The sequence below is a fragment of the Falco peregrinus genome, chromosome 9 (genome assembly GCF_023634155.1).
Source record: "Falco peregrinus isolate bFalPer1 chromosome 9, bFalPer1.pri, whole genome shotgun sequence".
In the NCBI taxonomy this organism is placed as follows: Eukaryota; Metazoa; Chordata; class Aves; order Falconiformes; family Falconidae; genus Falco; species Falco peregrinus.
The window spans coordinates 24,652,165-24,672,809 of NC_073729.1; the positions used below are offsets into that span (position 1 = coordinate 24,652,165).

The following is a 20,645-nucleotide window of genomic DNA, read 5'->3' on the forward strand; positions in this document are numbered from 1 at the left end:
CCCACTGCAACAGGATGAGCTGCAAGAAACTTGCAATTGCCATTTGATGGGAAACACAGAGACATTTGAAAGTTAGATGAAAAAAAACCCCACATAATCATAGTTTTCAAATATTTTGCACAATAAACAAACATTTGGTAGTTCACTGCAGGTTTGTTTTGTAATCTAGTAAGTATTTAAAAGCATCACTATATACAGCACAAAGGATAACACCCAAATGAAGCACTTAAATCTCATTAAAGCAAAACATGGAGCATTTGGTACCCTGTGGAGAGGAGGTTGTCGCTGCCCTGTATGTAAACACCACAAATTACCTCTCCTGTAATTCCTACCGGATGTCAGTAGTTGCTCAGATTTGCTACAATTTGAAGCTCAGAGAAGGTGAGAAAGGGAAGAGCACAGATCTCCTGTATTTCACTTGCAGGGAATTCAGATCCAGAGCTAAAATTCATGCCCTGTTTACCTCAGAAAACTCTGGAGCTGTTTCCAGTGCTTATGTTCAGGCTGTTGCTTTCTGGCCCACCTTTCCCAAGGTGCCCACACAAGGCTGCAGTCTCCTGGCTTGGACTTCAGTTCAAGCCCAGGGCTCTGGGTTGAACCCTGGAGCCAGCACAGGCACCCAAGCCCTCCCCGAACAGCCACACAAAACAGAATTTAAAAAGCAAAAAGGCAGATGGGTGCTGCTTCGCTTGTGCACTGGATAGCTGGCAATAACAACTGTAAGCATATTGACAAACAGCTTAAAAACCTGTCTGGTTTCACTTAGGGGCTGGGAGGACCCCGGTGGATTATCAATGCAAACATCTTGTTTGGACCATGTCCCAGGAACGCTGTGCTCCAAGTAGTCTGATCACCTCTGCACCAGTGCTGGGGGAGCACACATCCCTTTCTACCGAGGGAAAAAAGAGACAGACAGCAGTAATGCAATACCTAATATACAGCTGACACCAGATTTTCCAAGAAATTCAGCTCCCACTTTAACACAAATCAAAATTACTTTTTGTTGTTGTTTGGTATGGGGTTTTTTGGGGTTTTTTTTTAAAGACTTGGTGGGTGGACAAAAGAGCTGCACTGAAGGACCTGCCCTAAGCAAGAGTGCTGGAAATCACCCTCCTGTATGCACAGCATTGCAGGTGGATCACACGCAGGATGCTCTGTGAACTGGAAAGCAAGAAAACTCCCCACTTTCTTGTTGTTACCTGTTATTCTAAATTTAATTCACTTTCGGAGTAGTCTGAGTATGAATATTCTGCATTGCCTGCAAACGCAATCACCCTGGGAGCAGCAGGGTCCGGGGGGCTGGATGCTGGTGGATCTCGCCCATTTCTCGTCCCTCCCAGAGCCACGCTCAGGCTGGGACACATTTCCTTTTGGACAGACACTGCTTAGGCTCCCCTTGCCCCTGCTGCCTCCTGTCACTAGGCTGGCAGCAGCCTAGGATGTTTGGGACCTTTGCCTGGCTCCATGCCGAGGTGAAGCTGCTTAATGGATTTAAGCATTACGAGGAGCTGGGGGCACAAAAAGCACAATGGTGGGAGCCTCACCTCTTCAGGAAACAGCCGGGAAGAGCAACCAGCCCTGGCTGTGAGCGTGGCCAAGCCAAAGAGTAGAAGGAGCCTTGTACTCTCCCTACAAGGAAGCATACATTGTTGTATTCATTCCCTTATTTTCTTGACAGTCGATGGCATGGCTTATGGGACCATCTGGAAAGCACGTTGTGTTCTTGGTAGACTGCAGACAACTCAGGGGAGCTCAGACGTACTCACTTGCTTGGTATCAAACTTCTTGCTGCTTAACAGCTGTACCAGCTGTACCACCTTAGACCTGTTCTAAAGCTTGGTTTCACGATGTGCTGAACTCTCCCACTGGCGTTAAAAAAGAGCTGCAAGAGCTTAGACCCTCTCAAGATGAGGTAGAGCCAAATATTTCAACAACATCAAAATCCGAGACTTGCCCATTAGAATGTATTTATTTGAAAATATATTAAATGCCTGGCTAACATTTCACAGTGAATGGTCAGGCTTGGTCCCCCCAACAGTCCATCCCTGCCCACGGAGCGCCCTGCCTTTCCAGACAGCAGTGGGATGAGACTTCACTCATTCAATGGCTTCCATGACTTCCAGCACAAGAGTTCGTGGCCCTGTCATGATGAGGCTGCTGATGGTCTGGTAGTCCAGATGCAAAACATACATACCATTCACTGAGAAAACAAACTGGCACACCTGCAAGGAGAGGAGGGGCAGGTAACCTTCGGTTGACGTCTTCATGGCAACTTCTACCTGTGACTGACTACAGCCAGAAGCTGCAATTGCAAATAACTTGCTACAAAATTCTGCAAACCCTAAAGCATTACCACTCCATAAGCTACATTAATAATCACTGTGCTACAATCACTATATCATAAAAAAGGGACCAAAGGGATTTAGACTGTGAGCTAACAGAGAAAAGAAAAAAAAAAAAAAAAGAAAAAAAAAGATTAATTTATGAGCAGTGGTTCATTTCACAGATGGAAATGAGGCACAATATTAACATCTAGCAATCTGGTAGCAAATGAGATTAGGTAAGGAGAAATTAACTGGGCTCTTGAGTAAATGAAACAAATTCATCTATCCCCTTCCAATCCTGCCTGAAGCAAACAAGGAGTCACACTCTGCCTCTGAAGAATCCCATTATTTCAAATATCCATCTGACTTTAGACTTATATCAGCTTGTAGAAATTATTCCCTTGCTGCTGGGGTTTTCATAGGGAACTGTGAAACTCAACATTCCTTTCGCTCACGCCTAAAGCACTACACACAAACCCCGTACATGCCTGGGTATAAAATGAGTTTCAAGCCCTCAGTTCATTTCACCTGAGCTGGAAATACTGGAAGTTACTTGATGAATAAAATCAAGGCATCAGTCTGAGGTTATTAAGCTTTCATGTAGGTGGAGGACAGTTCCACACACAACTACACTGTTAATAGCAGAGAAACACAAAATGCATTGCAAGGGTCTGCTCCTTCCCTGCTTCACCGGGGTTATATATACTTACTGGACTGAACTGGGAATTCTCTGCTGTTTTTTCTTTTTAGTAGCTCAAACAGTTTCAACAGCTCCAAAGTCTGCCATAGGGACAGTTTCATTTTGACAGTTTTTTTTAAGTTTTAGCTGCCCACAGCCCCTGTGCTGCCCTGGCAAAAGGCAAACGTGCCACCATGCAGCCACACACAGGGCGCTCTGCCTGCAGAGAGCATCCCTCCCTCCACCTCTCATGGCACTGCCAGAGCTCCACACACCGACTCCATTGGATTGATCTCCACTGCAGGAGGTGGGATTGTCACAGAGGATGTGTTCAGTTCAAAAGGCTCAAGCAGAACAGAACTTCTGCCTCCTGTTCAGTCACCAAGAGTGAGAAGTACCTTCATCCCTGCAGCAGCAGCGGGTCCTCCTGGGTCCACTGCCTGGATGTGGCAAGGTCTTCCTCCTCGGACCACAAACCCCCAGCCCACCGCATCCCCCACAATCTACAAGCAGAAAAAAAGGTTTTTAAGAACTAAGGGACTGGATAGAGAACATGCAACAGTTCCTAGCGAGATGGAGAGCTTTGCTCCTGATCTGCAGTGGGTAGGAAAGGGCTGTGCATCAAGTGGGACACAGCACCACAGATTAATTGCCCTCTGCAAAGCTGCTTTCTGATTAATAGTCCCTGTGAGCAAGTGCAGAAGAGTCAAGCACAGGCAGCATGAAGCTGAAGTGCAAGGCATGCACCAAGAACACGTTGAGAACATTTCCAGAGCACGCGTGTGGTGCCCTTTCCTTGACCCAGGAGAGCATTTCTAGGGTGGAAGTAGCCACTCTTCATTGTTCCCCACTCTGATCTTGGTCTGTCAGAGCAGTTTGCTGTGATACTGTGGCCATCTGATGTGACTAAAAGAGAAAAGGAATTCCCAAAGGACTTTGTGCATTACCCATATAAATAAATAACAGCAACTGCACAGCTAAGCAGAAGGAAATGAGCCATGAAGGGCCCAGGCTGGCAGAGTTGAAGGGCAGGGCAAGAGCATTCAGGAGGAGAATGAACGGCATGTCCTCAAACATGCCACACTAATCACCAGCTTTATTTTTCTTGCTCATTCCCACCAATTTCTACAGCACAGTTAATTTGAGAACCTGATCCACAGCTCCTCTGTAATCCCACCTGTGTCAAACCAGTATGGCAAGACAGCTTTCATGCTTCCTAAACTGGCCGCTGTGAGATTCCCCATTTCAAAGGCAGGCAGGAAAGGGCTGAGAAGTTTTTCACAAAAATAAACAAGCACAATAAGCTCCGCAGGGCAGGAACTGTCTTGCAACATTCCCACCCAGCACCCACCAGCCCTGCCTTGACTAGTCCTACAGCTTTAGAAATAACTAGAAAAGTAAAATCTCAAAACTCAGGTTGTCTGCAGCATCGTGGAGATTTTGCACTGTCTCTGTTTTATCCATGAAAAAGCCCATTATAAGAAAGGCAAGAGTGGCCCTTGGATGTTCCCTGTTCAGCGATGCTCTGTCAGATGCTGATGGATCATGTCAACATGTCTAAGCTGCAGCAGGAGCCTGAAAGATGCATGAAGCTGCACACCACCCTGTGTGACACAGAGGACGAGTGTCAGTCTCAATTGTCACCAGCCTTCACCGATTCTACAGTTTGCATGGAGCTGGATGCGACATAAATGGAAGGTTTTCTGTCCAGGAAACATTCGCTTTCCTGATCTAGCCCTTTGATATACATCAAACTGAAGCAGGGGCTGCGCACATTTTCACCCACAAGAATATCTGAAGGCACCAACCCACTGAGGCTCAGTGAGAAAGAGATGATGTGACATGCACCCAAAGTTTCACCGCAAAGCGGCCAGAGCAGCAGGCAGAGTTATCTAAGAGCAGGCAGCGCGCTCGCTGCCGTTGGGTTAGCAGTACCGTTCGCCAGGGTCACTTACAGTCAGTGTTTTCTTGATGTAGGGGGCCCCAGGGGACAGGAGCTCTTCATTGGTGACGGGTCTCTTTAACACTAGGGCAGAAGGCGACAGATCCTGTCAGAACCAAGGGTTTCATGCAGCAAAGTGCCTAACGAGGCAGCCTGGGGATTACCATGGGCTGGAGAGCAGATGTTAGAACCAGCACAGTTACCACACAGAGAAATCGTTACATGCACCTCAATGTTTTTCAAAACACTTGCACAACTTTTCAAATGAAGCCTCAGAGGTGAGGCTGAGCCTCTCGCAAGTCCCCAAGCCGAGAGGGGCTGGGTTTGGACCTGAGGCTCAAGCTAGCCCCTGCCCTGAAGGGACAGCTCTGTCCTGTGCAACAGCAGGCCAATGCAGAAGCCCAGACCTGATTTGGGGTTGCATTCAGCCACAGGAGGGAATACCAACGTAGGAGCAGTGCTGAAGTAGGGGTTGGAGTTTCCAGCGAGGGAAGTGATGCTGCTCCTTCGAACCGCTGAGACGATTTTGATCTCCTTGTTGGTTTGGACTGAAAGAGGCAGAAATAACAATTACCCAAGGAAGGAACAGACTAGTTTAAAATAACAAACATCCTCCACCAGCCTGGCCCACACCTGAAAGGTGAGCATGCACTGAAGATGGCATTTAATAGCTTCGAAGAAAGATCAAGAGCTGAGTTGATGGTAAGCTGAGTTATTTTCCCTAGATGGGGAGCTGTGATAAAGACTGTTGCTGCATCGGGACATCTACCACAAACCAGTGGGATAGGTGGTCACTCCATGGGAACCCTGGAGGAACAAACACCCTACACTCTGCTGGAGCAGCACCCTCGGCTCTGAGGTACTCTGGTAACGTAACCCCTGCTTTCATACCCCTCTACAAATACATCCACAGTTACCAGAGAGAAAGCTGGTGTTGCCTGGCTCCGGGTTGAGCTTGCGAAGACAGAAGGGGCTGTCCGGGCTCTCGGAGAGGGTGCGAGAAGAGTTCTCATTGAGTAACTCTGTGAGACGGCGCCTCCGTCGAAAGTTGATCCAGAATTGGTAGAGGATGTCACTGTCAAAGAAGTGATGCCTATTGGAGACTAGGAGAGAGCAGGGAGAAGGGAGAGGCTGAGGAGGTGTGAAAAATACATAGCAAATATACCAAGGGACCCAGATGAATTTCTTTTAACGTCTGTGTGTTCTGCTGCAGTTTTTCTGACTGTTTGAGAATGCTCCTTGCAGGGAAGGAGGACCAGCAGGGCCACCTCCCCGAGAGATGTCATCTCCCAGAGGTGCACCACCGAGCCTCAGCCCTCCACCTGCCCCTGTCCCAAGCCATTCAGAGGATTCCCCGCCTTCGGAATTGAAAGCTTAATTCCTGCAGATGGTTATGATCTCCAGCCAAGCCGGGCTGAACATTACGTCCTCGCAACCCAGCCCTCCAAACCCAGGGGTGCATCCCACTCCTGCAGCCGGAGGCTTTGAAGAACTGAAGACCAATAGCTCAGATTTCAGCTCAAAGCCTTTGTGGGTGGTGGAAGATTGCTCCAATTTCAAAGGTCACCAGCTCCAAACATAGAACTAAAAGGCCCCGTTGCCATCTCCAAGTGGGCACTTGACCAGCACTTGTTGCATGACATGAATGGGGATTTGTTCTTAGCACAGCCTTGACAGCTATGCTTATCTCTTGCTTTCCACCCTCGCTCACCATGCTGAATGATCCCATGCTCCAGCAGCGCCCGGCCCAGCTCCACCGCTTCCTTTCGGTTCTCTACTTCTCCCTCCTGAACAAGCCAGTCGATCATTTCACAGCCCAGGAAAGTCCTCTGGTACTTGACTGAATTCTCCTCTCTCACCTTCAGAATTGACCCTTCCACGCTCACCAGCCTGGCACAGAGGTGGGACAAGCTCCGTGACGCTGCACAGCCCTGCCGGCCCCGCGGGCTGCTGCCGGCCAAAGCAAGGAGCAAGGCCAAGAGAAGCGGGTAAAGCGTTAAAGCCAAAACACTGCTGCCTGGGAGCAGTGGGAAGAAAGGGAGAAACGCAGTGCCGCAGTCAGGCAGCTTTGTAAATCCTTGTGACAGCAGAGGAAGCAGCTTCAGCAAAACCAGTTCAGCTGCAGCCTCAGCTAAAGACCGCAGATGAAAGCCAAGCAAGCAGCCGGTGCGTGCAACAAATGGCAGGCAGTCCGAACTGATGGAGAAGGTGTCTGTTCGTAAACACATACTCAGTTTGCAACATGGGAGAGCTAAATCCAGTGTCTCCACGAGAGGGTGCAGCGGGCTCGGCTGTGAGACACGCTGGATGCTCTCGCTGGCCACCACCGCCCAGCAGAAGCGAAGTAGAAGGGATGTGCATCTGCCAGAGGGACAGGGAGACATCCGAAATCACCGCGTGCCTGCCTGAAGGACTTCTCCCTCAGTGCCAGGTTGTGGATCTGATTGCCAGGGTCTGAGGGCAGACGTGATGTGAGGAGGATGCTAAAGGAACCAGGTCCGGAGCTTGGTCTGTGGCTGAAGCCAGTCTAAGAAAATGACTCATGAGATGCCCGGCTAGACGGCTTGGATTTAGAACCAGAACTAATAAAGACAAAGAAAACTAAACACTTGAAGGTGGAAGGAGTTTTCCTTACTGTCTGAGAATTAGTTTTTCTGTTACAGATTTTGCAGATAGGCTAAGTGAGGTGGCGGGATCCAGGTCCCTGGGGGCCCTGAGGGTGCTATACCCTGCTGATTTTGGTGGCAAGTTAGTCCTAGCAGTGCTGATGGAAGCAGCTCACGCAGGGAGGCTGGGGGTCTGCTGGGAACAGCCATTGTGCCCATCCCAGGAGCACTCACACTGCAGATAGCACTCTAGCACTTCCCCAGGCTGGACCCCAGAACCCACAGTTGGGTTGGAGCCCCTGAAAGCATCCATAGGTTCTGAGTACAACTTCTGCCCCAGCCCCAAAGAAGCCAGTTGTCCTGCAGCTGCGACACGGCTCAGGAAACAGCATTTCCCAGTGCTACAGCATGGGGTACCGAGAAGGCAGAGAAAAGGCAGCTGTAGGGGTGGCTCCCAGCCGTAGAGCATCATCAGCAAGCACAGCCAGCCAAGCTCAGTCCCAGCGCCCCATGCAGAGAGCTGTTTTGCAGGGGAAGGACTTACGTACTTCTCGTAAAGACTCTGGCCTCTCATGAACACCTTCACATCCTTGCTGAGAGGGAAGGTCCCATCATCCTTGCGGAAGCGATACAGCAGCTTGGCATCCTTGTAGTCCGAGTGCTCGTCGCAGACTGGAAGGGGTTCAGAGCAGGGATGTCAGTGCTGCAGGCAGCTGTCGGTCCGTAAGGGACAGACAGAGCTGCACAGACTCGGCAGGGTATAATTCGAGGTTAAAAGCTCTGGGGGCTGCATGTGATGTCCTTCTCTATGCCCCTCATATCACGGAGCAACCAGAAGCTGAGCCTTCGGTCCCCATATGAGCTGCTTGTGAGTGCCTACAGCCCGTGCTGCTGGGAGAGGTCAGTCCCACTGAACAGACAGGGGAAAGCCTGAGTTTGCATCCACATTTTGATCCAGACACTAAAATGTTAATTAGAACAAACAAGGATATTTTTTTTAATTTAATTTAAATGGTGATGCTTTGCTTTAGACTAAAAGAGAACAAACAGAATTGTCTCAATCAGTCTTTTTAAGAAAGACATAGCCACATGTAAGTAGACTTGGAGGACAGGAGCAAAAAAACCCAACCCTCGCTTCATCCAAAAATGCTATAAAATCACCTCTGTCCCTGCCAAAATTACTTGTTAGCCAAAACATATAATGCCACCAACTTTTCCACACCCTTTTGTGCCAACCCTGCTCAATACATTTGCATGGCAAACTGACCTCAAGAGAGAAATTTTTCTTCAGAGCTAGATGCATACAACTGGAATAATCAAATCTGTATGAAAAGCCTCTGTTTAACCTTGGGGATAAGCACAGAGTCTGTAAATGCATGGCCGTTAAGTGCATGCAACATTTAGCAGGTAAATATTTGGGATACAACTTTGAGATAAGCTTGCCTGAAACAGATTCCTAGACTACAAGTCAATAAAAGCCAAAACCACAAACCAAACCAACAAAAACAGCCCCCAAAACATCACAGTCCAGCTCTTAAATTAGTCAGCCTGCCTTTCTTCAGGTCCATCTGTTTGAAGCAAGAAGGAGAAACTTCATCAATAAAAAAAAAATAATAAATAAATAAATAAATAAAAGAGTAAAGAATATGCCTGGAAAAACAAAGAAAAATGAAAAAAAATACCCACAAAGATTTCCTCGCTAAAGTAATGTAAAGTGAAATTCAAAAAACACAAAATACTTCTTGTGAAAATGTTAACACTTGTTCATTCTGAGCAGACTGGCAAAGCTTCACCCCCTTTTGGCGAGCAGCAAAATGCTATAAACTGCCAGCCTATCTCAGGTTCATCGTTCCTCCTGAGTGGCTGTCTGGGTGCGAAATCGGGATGCTGAAGCCCATGACTCACCAAGCAAGAAGGCAGGTCTGGAAGGTTGTTTTAAAAGGCAAAAGTTTGCATCTTCTTAACTCCAAGGAGCAATGATTCAGACGACATTGCAATTGGGAATTAAGCGCAAAACCTTAGAAGGCTGCGCCCATGGAAAACCTAAGTGTTTTTGCTGTTTGAAGACCAATTTCAATCTGCTTCCAGCACGTAACAGAATAACGGCTCAAACCACATCAGACCCTTAAGAGGCAGCGCAGACAATGATCTCCATGAGATAATTACTGTCTCCTGGATCCCAGTGGAGAAAAGGGGAAGAACTGGGACAGCCTCTTGCAAAGCACTTTGCACGGTGCTGCGGTAGCTGGCAGTCCTGTTTCCACAGGACTAACAGAAATTCGTGGTCACAAGGCAAGTTGGAGAGTCAACTACTGTGTCCTGCCAGGAATTACCGCAGAAGCAGAAGGGATGTGTCCGTGATAAGCAATCAAAACAGCACTGGTATCCAGTACTGCCCAGGTTTAATTTAAATGGATTTATTTGAAACCGTTGGCTGGACAGATGGAAAAAATAATCAGTTTTAAGTGTTAATGGTTAACTGAGAACTCACTGCTTCAGCTTTATGCTTTCGTGATAAAGCACAGCAGCAGTTTATTTTTGTTCAAGGCAGCTTAATGTAAAGGGCATTAACCTCAGCAAGTAGCAGATGGCGACAGAGAGTGTTTGCATTGCAGTGGTCAAAGGCAGCTATTTCTGGACCCTGGAGGAGAGGGGGGAAGAGAGGGCTGGGTTTGGTGTGTTTGCCATCTGCTTCTGGCTCCTCAGCTGCATCCTCTGGTGACAAGCTGCCACCCAGTGCCAGGCTACCACCGCCCGTGTCCCAGGGACTTGGGAGCACCAGAGCTCAGCCACGGGTCAGCAGCAATTCCCACCGAGGGCTGCACCGTCCGAGGCTGGTTGGTCATCCAGGGATTTTGATTCTGTTTGGGCCTCGAAATCCCAGAGAGGAGCAGCTCTTCACCGGTCTGAAGCATGGATTTCCCGCTGTTGTAGCGGGACCGAGGGCTGGTCCTCGGGGATTGCTCTGAAGCTCCGGGACAGGCACAGGCCACACCACATGACCTGAGCTAATCCAAACACTGCTGAAAGTTCCAAATAATTTTTAAAGAGAAAAAAGCCTGAATACTTGAAGCATCAAGCTGCTTTCCCCTGACTCCTCTCCTTTCGTTGTTTTTTTTCGTTTGGGGGGGGGGGGGGAGTATTATTATTATTATTTTTCCTTTTAACAGGTTCCATGGACAAGCCTTTGAAATGGCATCACACACTTAAATCCCAAAGGAGACATTCCTACAGGACTGCTTCAGCCCCATTTACAGGTACTGGATTACTTCCCACTTCAAGTGATGTGGGCTCCACACCCCTACTTGTCTCACCTCAGCATGGATGGGGAAAACTGAGGAGTGCTGGGTTCTTACGGTAAGAAAAAAAGAATTTTCCTGCAGATGCGAAGCCTGTGCTATAATTCAACTTCCACTTCTGCATGACACAAACATGAGCTAGACCACCTTCTGTAAAAATATCCACCACTGGCTGCCAATGCAGTTGCTGCAGGGCAATACAGGTCAGGCATTCCTCAACTTGCTTTTGAATAAAGACACCTCAGATGCTGGTCTGTCTGTGGGCAGGGACCTGGCCCATCCCCCAAAGCAATGCAGCTTCACACAGCCCCACACAGCCTCTTGCCTGCCCATCACCTCCCAGCTTCTCCAGGAGCCCTCGCCCACAGGAGGGTCGTGAGCAGGGACCTGACCACGTTGCCATATCCCAGGCTGATGGACACACACGGTGACCAGACATGGAGCCCCTCCCCAGGGAAGCTCCGCGGGCAGCAGAGAAACCCACACACCGTGATGGATGATGTAATGGTCCATTAGCTTCTGCATGAGGCGGATGCCCGTCTCTCGGTCTGGTGCTTCTTTGTGGTCGATCAGCCAGTCTGTGAGCTCCTTCGCCACGAAGCAGTTTGGGTACGTTTGGAGATGGTAACGTCGGTCCTTAATGAGCTTCCCATCGTGGAGGCGAAGCCTAGAGAGAAACCCAGCCATTGAGCAGAGCTGGCGTTACAGGGGAACTTGGGTCCAATAGCCCAGCATCTGCCCAGCCTGGAGAAACCAAGGATGATTTGGGACTTCTGGCAAGCACCCAGCGCCTTATAAATTCGACCAAACCTCTTGGCTTTGCAAAACTGCATCAGTTAATCCTAGGGAGCCTCTCCCTCATCCCCTTCTTGCCTCCTTATCACTACACAGATTATGTAATTGCCTGCACCAGACTTAGTCTGAGCCATACGTGTCTTTTTGTTCTAAGCAAGCCTCTAAAAAATACACAGCAGCTAACTGAAGCTTGTGAAGAAGGGCCAAAACCCAGGGAGGGGGTGGGGAATAGTAGTACATAGATTTGTCATCTTGGCATGATTTTGTGTCTAGTTCTTCCCAATAACCATGAAAGCAGGAATGTAGCTGCCCCCAGGACAAAGTCTTAGTCATAGCTCGGGGTGGGAGCAGCAATGGGAGCAGCAACGGGAGCAGCGATGGGAGCACTCCTTTCTCCCGCGTGTGTCTAAGAGACGAGTGCCAGCTGATCCCATGCACTACCTACTAATCCATGTACCTACCATTCCACAGCAGCGGACAACAGCCCTGACATTTTCTGGTTCAAACTGGGATAGATTGGGACAGAGTTTACCAAAACAACAACCGCCCTATGCTGCAAACCCTGACGTGACAGCCAGCCTGTGACTCCAACAGAAAGATACACCTGGATGAAGGTTACTCAGGTGAGTACGGCTTTGACTTTTTAAAAGGGCCTTAACAACCGAGCAAGCTACAGAGATCTTATGTGTTCCAGCCAAAGCCAACTCAACTTGGCAGGAGATCTGTCCGGGAGCCAAACCTTTGCCCTGTAGCCATGACTGTTCCCAAAATACTAACCTTGGAAAACGCCCCGTGCATGCAGCAGACTCAGAGATATTAATTAAATAACTCCTCTGTAACTCCAGGATGTTTCTGGTTTCAAATTATTCATTTCAACTCCTCGTTTTGCCTTGGGCCAATATATTTTACAACGGCATTAATCACTGCAGCCTTTCTTTATTCCGTGCTTCAAGTTCTTTTGTTCTTTTTGAAGCAGGTATGCGTACGACACAGCACATTGGACAACAGTTTCAGGCACCATACAAGAAGTTTTAAATATCCTAAAAATCTCTTAGATAATAATGGATTATCCTATATTGTAGGATTTACAAATACCAGAGTCTCAAAAGTCTTAAGATAAAACCTTTTATTGGGTGAAGAATGAGTAATTGATTGTTGTAATTAATGTTAAGGCTACTGTGAGCCGATATAATTCTTAACAGATATTGTCAGAGCTTCCTGGTAACTGAAACACTGACCCAAAGGCTCGTGCAGAACCAGCTCCTGGCCTTGCCTCTGGAGCCCTCCCTCACATACTGGGGTCTATACGCGGCGTTTTACTCCCTTTACCTGGAAGGCTCCTTCCCACGCGTGACCAGCAGTTGCCCTGCGTATGGGTTTTACCTGAAGAGAAAGCCCACAGACAGCTGCCTGCTGGTTTTAGAGTTTTTAGCATTTTCCCTTCCTTTATTTCACAGTTCACTGTCAAAATGCAACCAGACAGAGTCAGCAAACGGAGAGGCTCCCCACCCAACATCCCTCTGCTACAGGAGAAGACAGTCAGTCATTTTTTATATTCTTTCTTTATAATCAGCAAGTGGGATGCCACTTTAGAGGTGTGTTTGGCAGAGATAAGAAATGTACCAAGAGTATTCTATCGCTATCAACAGTCTGCAGGAGCCTATAAAGGCTATATATATACACTCATACACACACACACATATATAGACACACATATATACACACACTCCTTCACCCACAATAACACACAGACCATAATCAAACAAGGCTTGACTAGAAACTGGCTGGGAGAATATTATTTCCCTTCTAGGTCTATTTTTATCACATTTCAGAGTACTGCAGAAAGTACACGGGTCCTGGGGGAAGGAGAAAAGAAAAAAGATTTTCAGTAAACAATACTACTAAAACCTAGGATTTAATATATATATACACACACACACACATATTTTGAAACTATTCCGTCGGGCACAATTGCTAGGACAGGAATGAAGTGGTATTTAAGCACCTCTGGAGCAGCAGCATCTTGGACCCTCATGGGCTGTTTTAAGGTTGTGACAAGTTTGCCCTCTTGCCTGCAGACCCAGGGCAGTGGAAGATGCACAGCTCAAGTGTCCTGGTGGTCTTTTCACTTTCCTCTTGTTTACTGTTTCCCATCAACTACAAGGAGATAAATTTTGTCCTTCAGGCAGACAAGGACATCACACCCACTGCGCCTCTGAACGGCTCAGCTGACACTCTCCAGAAACCAGCCCGCATATGATGTTGCAAAAACAAAGTCAGTGAAACTGTGAGTGGTTTATAATCATGCTTCTACATAAAAAAGTATTAAGGATGGATGTATAATACAAAATTATGAGTTTTCTAGATGCCAAAACCTGTCCCGTGTACACATTACCTCTTCAAAAGGGGGGGGGGGGAAAAAAAGAAAAAAAAAAAAAAAGAAAAGCACAGAACAACACAAGGATAAAATGCTTGCTGGAACATGAGAATCAACCCTTATTAAACACTCCTGGCTTGGCACTTGGTACGCTGCTTTGAGTAGACTGTGTTAGGTAACCGAATTGTTTCTTTGACAAGGTCACTACAAAGGCATCATTATTCATCCTGTGTAACCTTGTTGAAAGGGAGATCCACAGCAGTGCAAATAGAAGGGAAGAAACAAAAAAAAAAACCCAAAAAAACCCCAACCAACAACCCACAAACCTCTAGGGGAATCAAGAGTTCAAGTCACTTCAGCTTTTACAAGCACAACTTCCCTGCTCCTCTGGCAGCCCCGTGTTGTCCCAGCAGCGTTATGGACGTCCACTGCTGGAGAGCAAACCCAGGAGATCCTCTCTTGGTTACTTCAGCGCATTCACATTTCATGAAATTTCAGAACCAAGTCTGAATTAGGGCATTTGCTGAAGCAAAGGGCTTTCCTGTATTGGAAAAATCACTATTTTTATTGTGTCATAGTTGTCATGTGTCAAAGTGACAGTCATTCTGCACCCAGTACCCACACGTGCCTGTGCGGAGTGGGAATGTCTCCCTGTGCTGCTCTCCATCACCCCCACCCACTTAAACAGACCTTGAGCATCCCAAATGCCAAGGTGGATCTCTCAAGGATATCAACTCAAGTTCACATTCCCATAGCAGTTAAGCATAAACAAATGGCCCTGGAATGATGCATCACCGAAAGGATCTTTTCTGTTCCTATCAAAAAAAAACCCAATAACAACTAAAAAACCCAACAAACAAACAACTAAGTGCTCAGTAAAAGACAGCAACAACCACAACAGCAGATCTGCAAAATAGCTGCTGGAGAGGCACATTCAGGCAAAACAACTGCTGCAAACAGGCTAGGCAAAACCCAGTTTGCTGCACCCCCAGTCTGCAAAAGCACCAGTAAGTTCAGGGGGCAGAGGGGAGAGCTTTGCATGCCTGTCGCAGCCCATAGCGGTGCAGAGATGTTTTATTTTTCTACTTGTATTTAAATGTATGTCTAGGAAAACAAGACTTCAATCTCAAAAAGAAATCCTGGCAAGCACAAGCCTACTTCCCAGTCCTCACTTTCACCAGTGCTGAAAATTTAGTAATAGGCTTTTTAAGGTCATTCTGATCATGTAGTCTCATCTTCCAAATAACATTCACCTGGTGACTGCCACATCAAGCAGTGTCCCACAACTCCTCCAGGAAGACATCCCCACTTCAAGAGACCCAGGGTCAATAGAGAATCATCAAACCTCCTGTGGACCCAAGATTTCTGGCCAGAAATACAAATTTTGGCATGTTCAGCTACAGACCTTTAAGTGAGCCCCATTTCCAGAGCATCAAAGCATGAGCACTTTATTTAACAGAGTCAATTTGAGTATCTAAATAAAACACCCAGCAAGTTTGAAAATTTCATACAGTGGCTGAAATCACTGTTTTGTTCTTCATTAGAAGAGAACTTTCTTTCTCTTCTCACTTTTTCTACCCGAGACATAAATTTACTAAGTATATTTTACATTTTAAAGTGATTAATGCAGCTTAACAGAGTTATTAGAGAACAGCTGGTTCACTTGACCATGAGGAACACCCAGAAGAAAGCACAGGAGGGCTTGTCTGTACTTGAGAAACTCAGATTACAGCAGGGTGTGAATCCAAAGCCTGGTAGTTGTTCCAGAATATCTCTGTGCAGATAAGCCATTTGTTGCAATTAGAAATGACTAATTGGGCCTCTCTTACAGAATGCCACCCAGGAACACACAACACCCAGGGAAAACTAGTGGGGTTTTCATGCAGGTTTGTATGTCTGAAACAAAAAGAACGACAGCGGGAGCCGTGAGGAAGGAGCTGAGACAGCAACAGCAGCTCTCTCAGACCCAAGACCAAGATATCAGCAGAAATTATCTTCATCTTTTTGACGGGGAGAGACTCAAGCCCCAAAACTCCTCTTCCCCTTCCATGGGCTAGCATCCCCATGGAAGCAGGAGGACCCTGGCAGACAGACAGCCTGAAGCACAGCAGCCAGTCTCCCCTCAATTCCTTTAGGATCTGGTTTGTTCCCAGCCATCCCCACACAGCATTCCCTCACCCCTCGCCTGTGCAGCTATTTCTGGCTGGGAAACACATCCTGACACTGAACAGACTCATCCCTCTGGCCAAACCAAACTCGGAGGGATTTACAAACTCGCTGGGAAGCCAAAGAACTGTTAAGATGGAGCAAAGGTTTGTTTGATTAAATGCAATAGTGGGGAGGCAGGGCAGGAAGTGGAGAACAGGGAAAAACAAATGTTTGAGATTTTGTGTAGACACAGCAACGTTATTTGCTGATGGAGGCTTACAGAGTCAGGGCAGACCGAGAGGCTCCTTTACATGCTGCTTTATTCCTCACGTGGGGAAAAGCCAGGGAGCACAACACAGACATTGAGCTAGCCCTGCCTCATCTGCTCTCGCTGAGACAGCATCCAGCTTCTTTGCCTCAGTTTCCCCATTGCTACCTACCGGGCATCCAGGCCCCGGGAGGATTCATACCACCAACTCCGTACCTGGCAGGCTGTAAGATCCCCAAAATACAAGTGGCAGACTCGAGCACTCGGTGTGTTCTGCTCTGCACCACTCCATTCTCCTTTCAGCCAGATAGGCTGCAGGGGAAGGAGGAGCCCAGCTCCAGGTTGGTGACCATCCCATCACCCTCTTCCCTGAGTTTTACACCCCGTGCTGGCCAGCAGCTCCTTCCAGTCCTTCTGCACTGGGAACAGGCTCCTGCCCAGCCCCAAGCAGAAGGATGCAACTGCTGGTGCTAAGCCAGCAGCGAAAGGACCCACGTCTCCATCACTGTGAGGGCTGGTACTCTGCTGTCCCTCCTTAGCGTTTCGACCCATTACTCACAACCCAGCTGAAGGAGAACAACCCTGCTGCATGAAATCCACCTGCTCTTGTCCGTGCAACAAAGAGCTCCAGCATTTCAAGAGCAGGTCAGGGGCTTGAAGCAGTTGAGGCTGCCCAGAGGCAGATTGGGTCTGCTCCCTGTGCCGCAGCATCTGCAAAACAGCGTGTCTCCCAGGATCACGGGTGTAGCACGCGCCAGCTCCCGAGGTGAGAGCTCTCACCTTGTCCCTCTACTTATATGTGATTCCTGCCCCTCCTGTCACCCCTTCCAGCAGGGATAACCTGCGCCTGGGGTAGCAACCTGAACAGGAGCAAGCAGTTCGTGATTGCAACCTGCTGTGATGGGTTTGGTCTGAAAACTCTCAGGTTTAGGGAGCTCCCTAACCTTAACCAGAAAACTCCAAGGCACTTCAGCTACGGAGCGGGGGGAGCAGAAAAAGACAGCACCCCAAGACTGCATCCATTTTGGGTTTCCCATTCAACTGCATCCCAGTTGTGCTAATGGAAAGATACTCTCTCCCTGCATGAACCTTGCCTCCCTTCAGGCTTTTAGCATCATTTTTAAAGGCTCAGGGTACATTCACACTGACAATAAGGAGTAAAGTTTCCATACAAATATTGGGAGGAAAAAATGAATTGGTATTTCTGGTTTTCAGAAGAGCATAAGCCACTTCATTCCCCTGGCACATGGACCCAATCACAATATTAGCACATGGCTTGATTATTTTATTTTCTCTCTGAATATCTGACTCCTTCCTTTGGCCCAGGCTATAGGACTCATTTTAAACCTCCATCACTCCAGACGAGTAAAATACTGGAAATATAAATATGAATAGGCCTACCCTGCCCATGGGATGGAAAAAGTCATAATTTTACATCTCTTGCACTGAGTTATTGAAATGAGGCAAGTCATTCAGGTCAGTGGCTGCTTTTGCCTGTAAGAAAGTTAAGCTCATTTTCAAAGCCTCGCTTACAGCGTGGACTGCAAATCCTGCAAAGGCAGAATGGTTGGTGCAGCCTCCACCCCCAACAGCAGCTCCCCCAGTCACTACCTAAGGAAAAGATTTAATTTCTGGAGCTAGGACAGTAATATTTGTGAAAGACAATAGACTGGAAACATGGCTAATCATCATTTAAAATCCAGCCACTTGGACGTTGGCTGTGTTTTCAAGATGGGGCCCTAATCCTCAGTTGGAAATTATCAATCCTTGATCCAGTACAAGTAATAAAGCTAAAAGCTAATGTGACTCACAGAGAATGGACAACAGAGTGGGTTTTAGGAATCTGATACTAGCACACTTGGGCTCCGGACTCTTTACATTATTCCAGGATATATTTCCTATTTTCCACCCACATTTCAAAACAAAACAGAAGGGCTCCAGGTACAAACAAGCAAACTCTACTCAAGAACTAGAAAAGCCTACACTAGCATGTTTAGAAGCAAGGGAAGGTGGAGGGCAAGGGGGACAGGGAGGGGAGGGAGGGTTCTGACCCCAGATACACAGGGAACATGATTTCTCCACTACAGAGGTTTTCTTGCATAGGAGAATATATTTCTGGCTTCATAAGAAAAACAAACTGAGAAGCTACTCAAGGACTGGGACTGAAAACCAGCGGTAGTTCCCAAAAGTGACTTTCCAGAGAGGGAAGATCCTACATGTTGCTGTGCAAAACAATTCGGGTGCTTGGCACCCATGAGGTGACCTCTCAAATCATCCTCAAAAGTCCGAACACCTCGGAGGTGGTGCTGTCCCCATCCAGCCAGGGACCAGGAACCCTGGGGAGGCTGCTCGGCGTCACCGCATCAGGCTCTGCACTTGGGGGAAGATGCAAAAGGAGCAGAAAGACCCTGTTGCCTTCTCAAAGCACCTCCAACATACACACACACCCCTGCCCGGCACCGGGAGGTGAAGGGCAGGAGATGCCCAGGGAGGAGCAGCAGGACAAGGTGATATGGGAAGGGATCTAGTTCACCAGTGGTGAAGCGAAGGAAGGATCAGCAGGTACTGGGGAGTGGGGGACACTAGCTGGGTGGGAAAGAGCTCGCTCAGGGGTAAAACTTTGCACCTCCTGCTAACAGGGTACAGTCCAGAGCCCCAGGTACAGCCCTGCCCCAGCCTGGAGGAGGGCCCCATCACCTCCTACCTCAGTTGCTCTCCAGCAATCATCACCTCTGCCCTGTAATGCTGCTCCGTGGCTTTCTTCTTCAGGCTGTTGCTCAGGCTCTCCATGCTGGGCTGCAGGCGGGCGGCGCCGGGCAGATGCGCCCGCGGCCCCGCACATCCCGTGGGATGCGGGGTGAGGAGATGCCGCCGCAGCGCGGTCCCCAACCGGCTGGCAGGGGGCAGGGGGCAGCCTGAGCTGCCGGCTCCGGCTCCCTCCTCCCCTGCCCCGGAGCCTCCGGAGGAGGAGCCTCTGCCGGCTGAGCCCGGCTCTGGGGCTTCCCACCCGCTGCCTCCAGCCGGGCTCCGGCTGGGAGCCGGGAAGGTGGCAGGTCCCTTTCCAGCAGGCTGGGGACCGTGTCCTTCCCCCGTGCTTTGCGCAGCTGACTCCAGCAGGCACACACAGGCTGCAGGAGGAGTGGTTTGATCAGCAATAAGACGGACAAAGTACTTCCTTCTGCTGAAGTTCTCTATGAAGGGTTCACGACGTGCCAGTCCCCGGTGCAAGCCATGAGGCTTGTTCTCATCCTCTTCCCCAAGGGCTTCCCACCTCTCCCCAGAACCAGATGCATCCAACACCACGGCCAACGCTTGCTAAAAACCGGGCTTAGAGCAGCTTGAGTCATTCCTCGTTGTAGCAGCCATCACAGAGGTTGGCTGGAGAAGCACGGGCTGTAATTAGCAAGAGCTGGCACTGATGAGTCTGGGACTCTGTTGATGCCAAGCTGTTTGCCTGTATGGTGCTACTAGCTACAGCATTTGAAACGGACCTCCGGGCACTGGTACCTGCCGCAGCTGCTACCAGCCGTTTCCATCACTTGAGGTATTTGGTGTGATACATTTTGACTAGCAGGCCAGAGCTGACCTGAAAGCAATAGCATTCAGCAGAGAAATAAGCAGAGGAACTGGGATGTGGAGATGGTTAATGACATCCATTGTTACCATCAGATGCATGTGCATTTGTATTTCCATTAGTTAAAGGAGTGAAAAGTACTGGCTGGCATGGAGGACCAGACCTCAGAAACACAAAACAGGGGGAAACCCACCAAAAGAGAACGTGGAGAAGATGGGGGTGAGGGGTGGGAAGGAACTAGTATCAGTTAAGATTCTGATTCAGTGTGAAGTCTAATAAAGCAGCAGTAAACTAAATGCTGTCTTTAATTACATCCTCTTTAGCAGCAATTCATCAGCCAGCAGCTAGTTAGCCAGTACCTCCATCAGCACAAGCAGACCCCTCCAGGCTTACACCCCCCTTGCCATAACACGACACCAAACAAGCTCAGTTTGGCATTTAAAGAAGCACAGCACGCAGCGGCCGGGCCGAGGTCCCAACTCAAAGGGAAGCCTGTGTGCCTCCTGTCCCGGAGGAGCAGCAAGCTGGCACGTGGGACCACGCAGTCTTGGCACTCCCGAACGAGCTCAGTGTCCTAAACCACCGCTCGCTGCCCGTGGTGGCAGGACGGCATGCGAGCGGGGAGGGCCAGCT

General features: G+C 48.5%; 1 protein-coding gene across 2 annotated transcripts; it reads right to left on the bottom strand.

Moving 5' to 3' along the window:
* Nucleotides 1-1,950: 1,950 nt before the first annotated feature.
* Nucleotides 1,951-19,472, bottom strand: LOC101919090 (DEP domain-containing mTOR-interacting protein-like). Of its 2 annotated transcripts, none has more exons than XM_005239864.4 (9): nucleotides 19,143-19,472; nucleotides 11,339-11,517; nucleotides 8,100-8,223; nucleotides 6,657-6,835; nucleotides 5,863-6,048; nucleotides 5,353-5,493; nucleotides 4,959-5,029; nucleotides 3,402-3,506; nucleotides 1,951-2,222 (listed from the first exon to the last, which is right to left on the bottom strand). In XM_005239864.4, the coding sequence occupies exons 1-9, from the start codon at nucleotides 19,226-19,228 to the stop codon at nucleotides 2,097-2,099; spliced, it is 1,197 nt and encodes a 398-aa protein (XP_005239921.2). In that variant the 5' UTR covers nucleotides 19,229-19,472; the 3' UTR covers nucleotides 1,951-2,096. The 2 variants fall into 2 exon arrangements, with proteins under 2 accessions (XP_005239921.2, XP_055670450.1); XM_055814475.1 differs by lacking the exon at nucleotides 19,143-19,472 and adding an exon at nucleotides 12,975-13,168.
* Nucleotides 19,473-20,645: the final 1,173 nt, after the last annotated feature.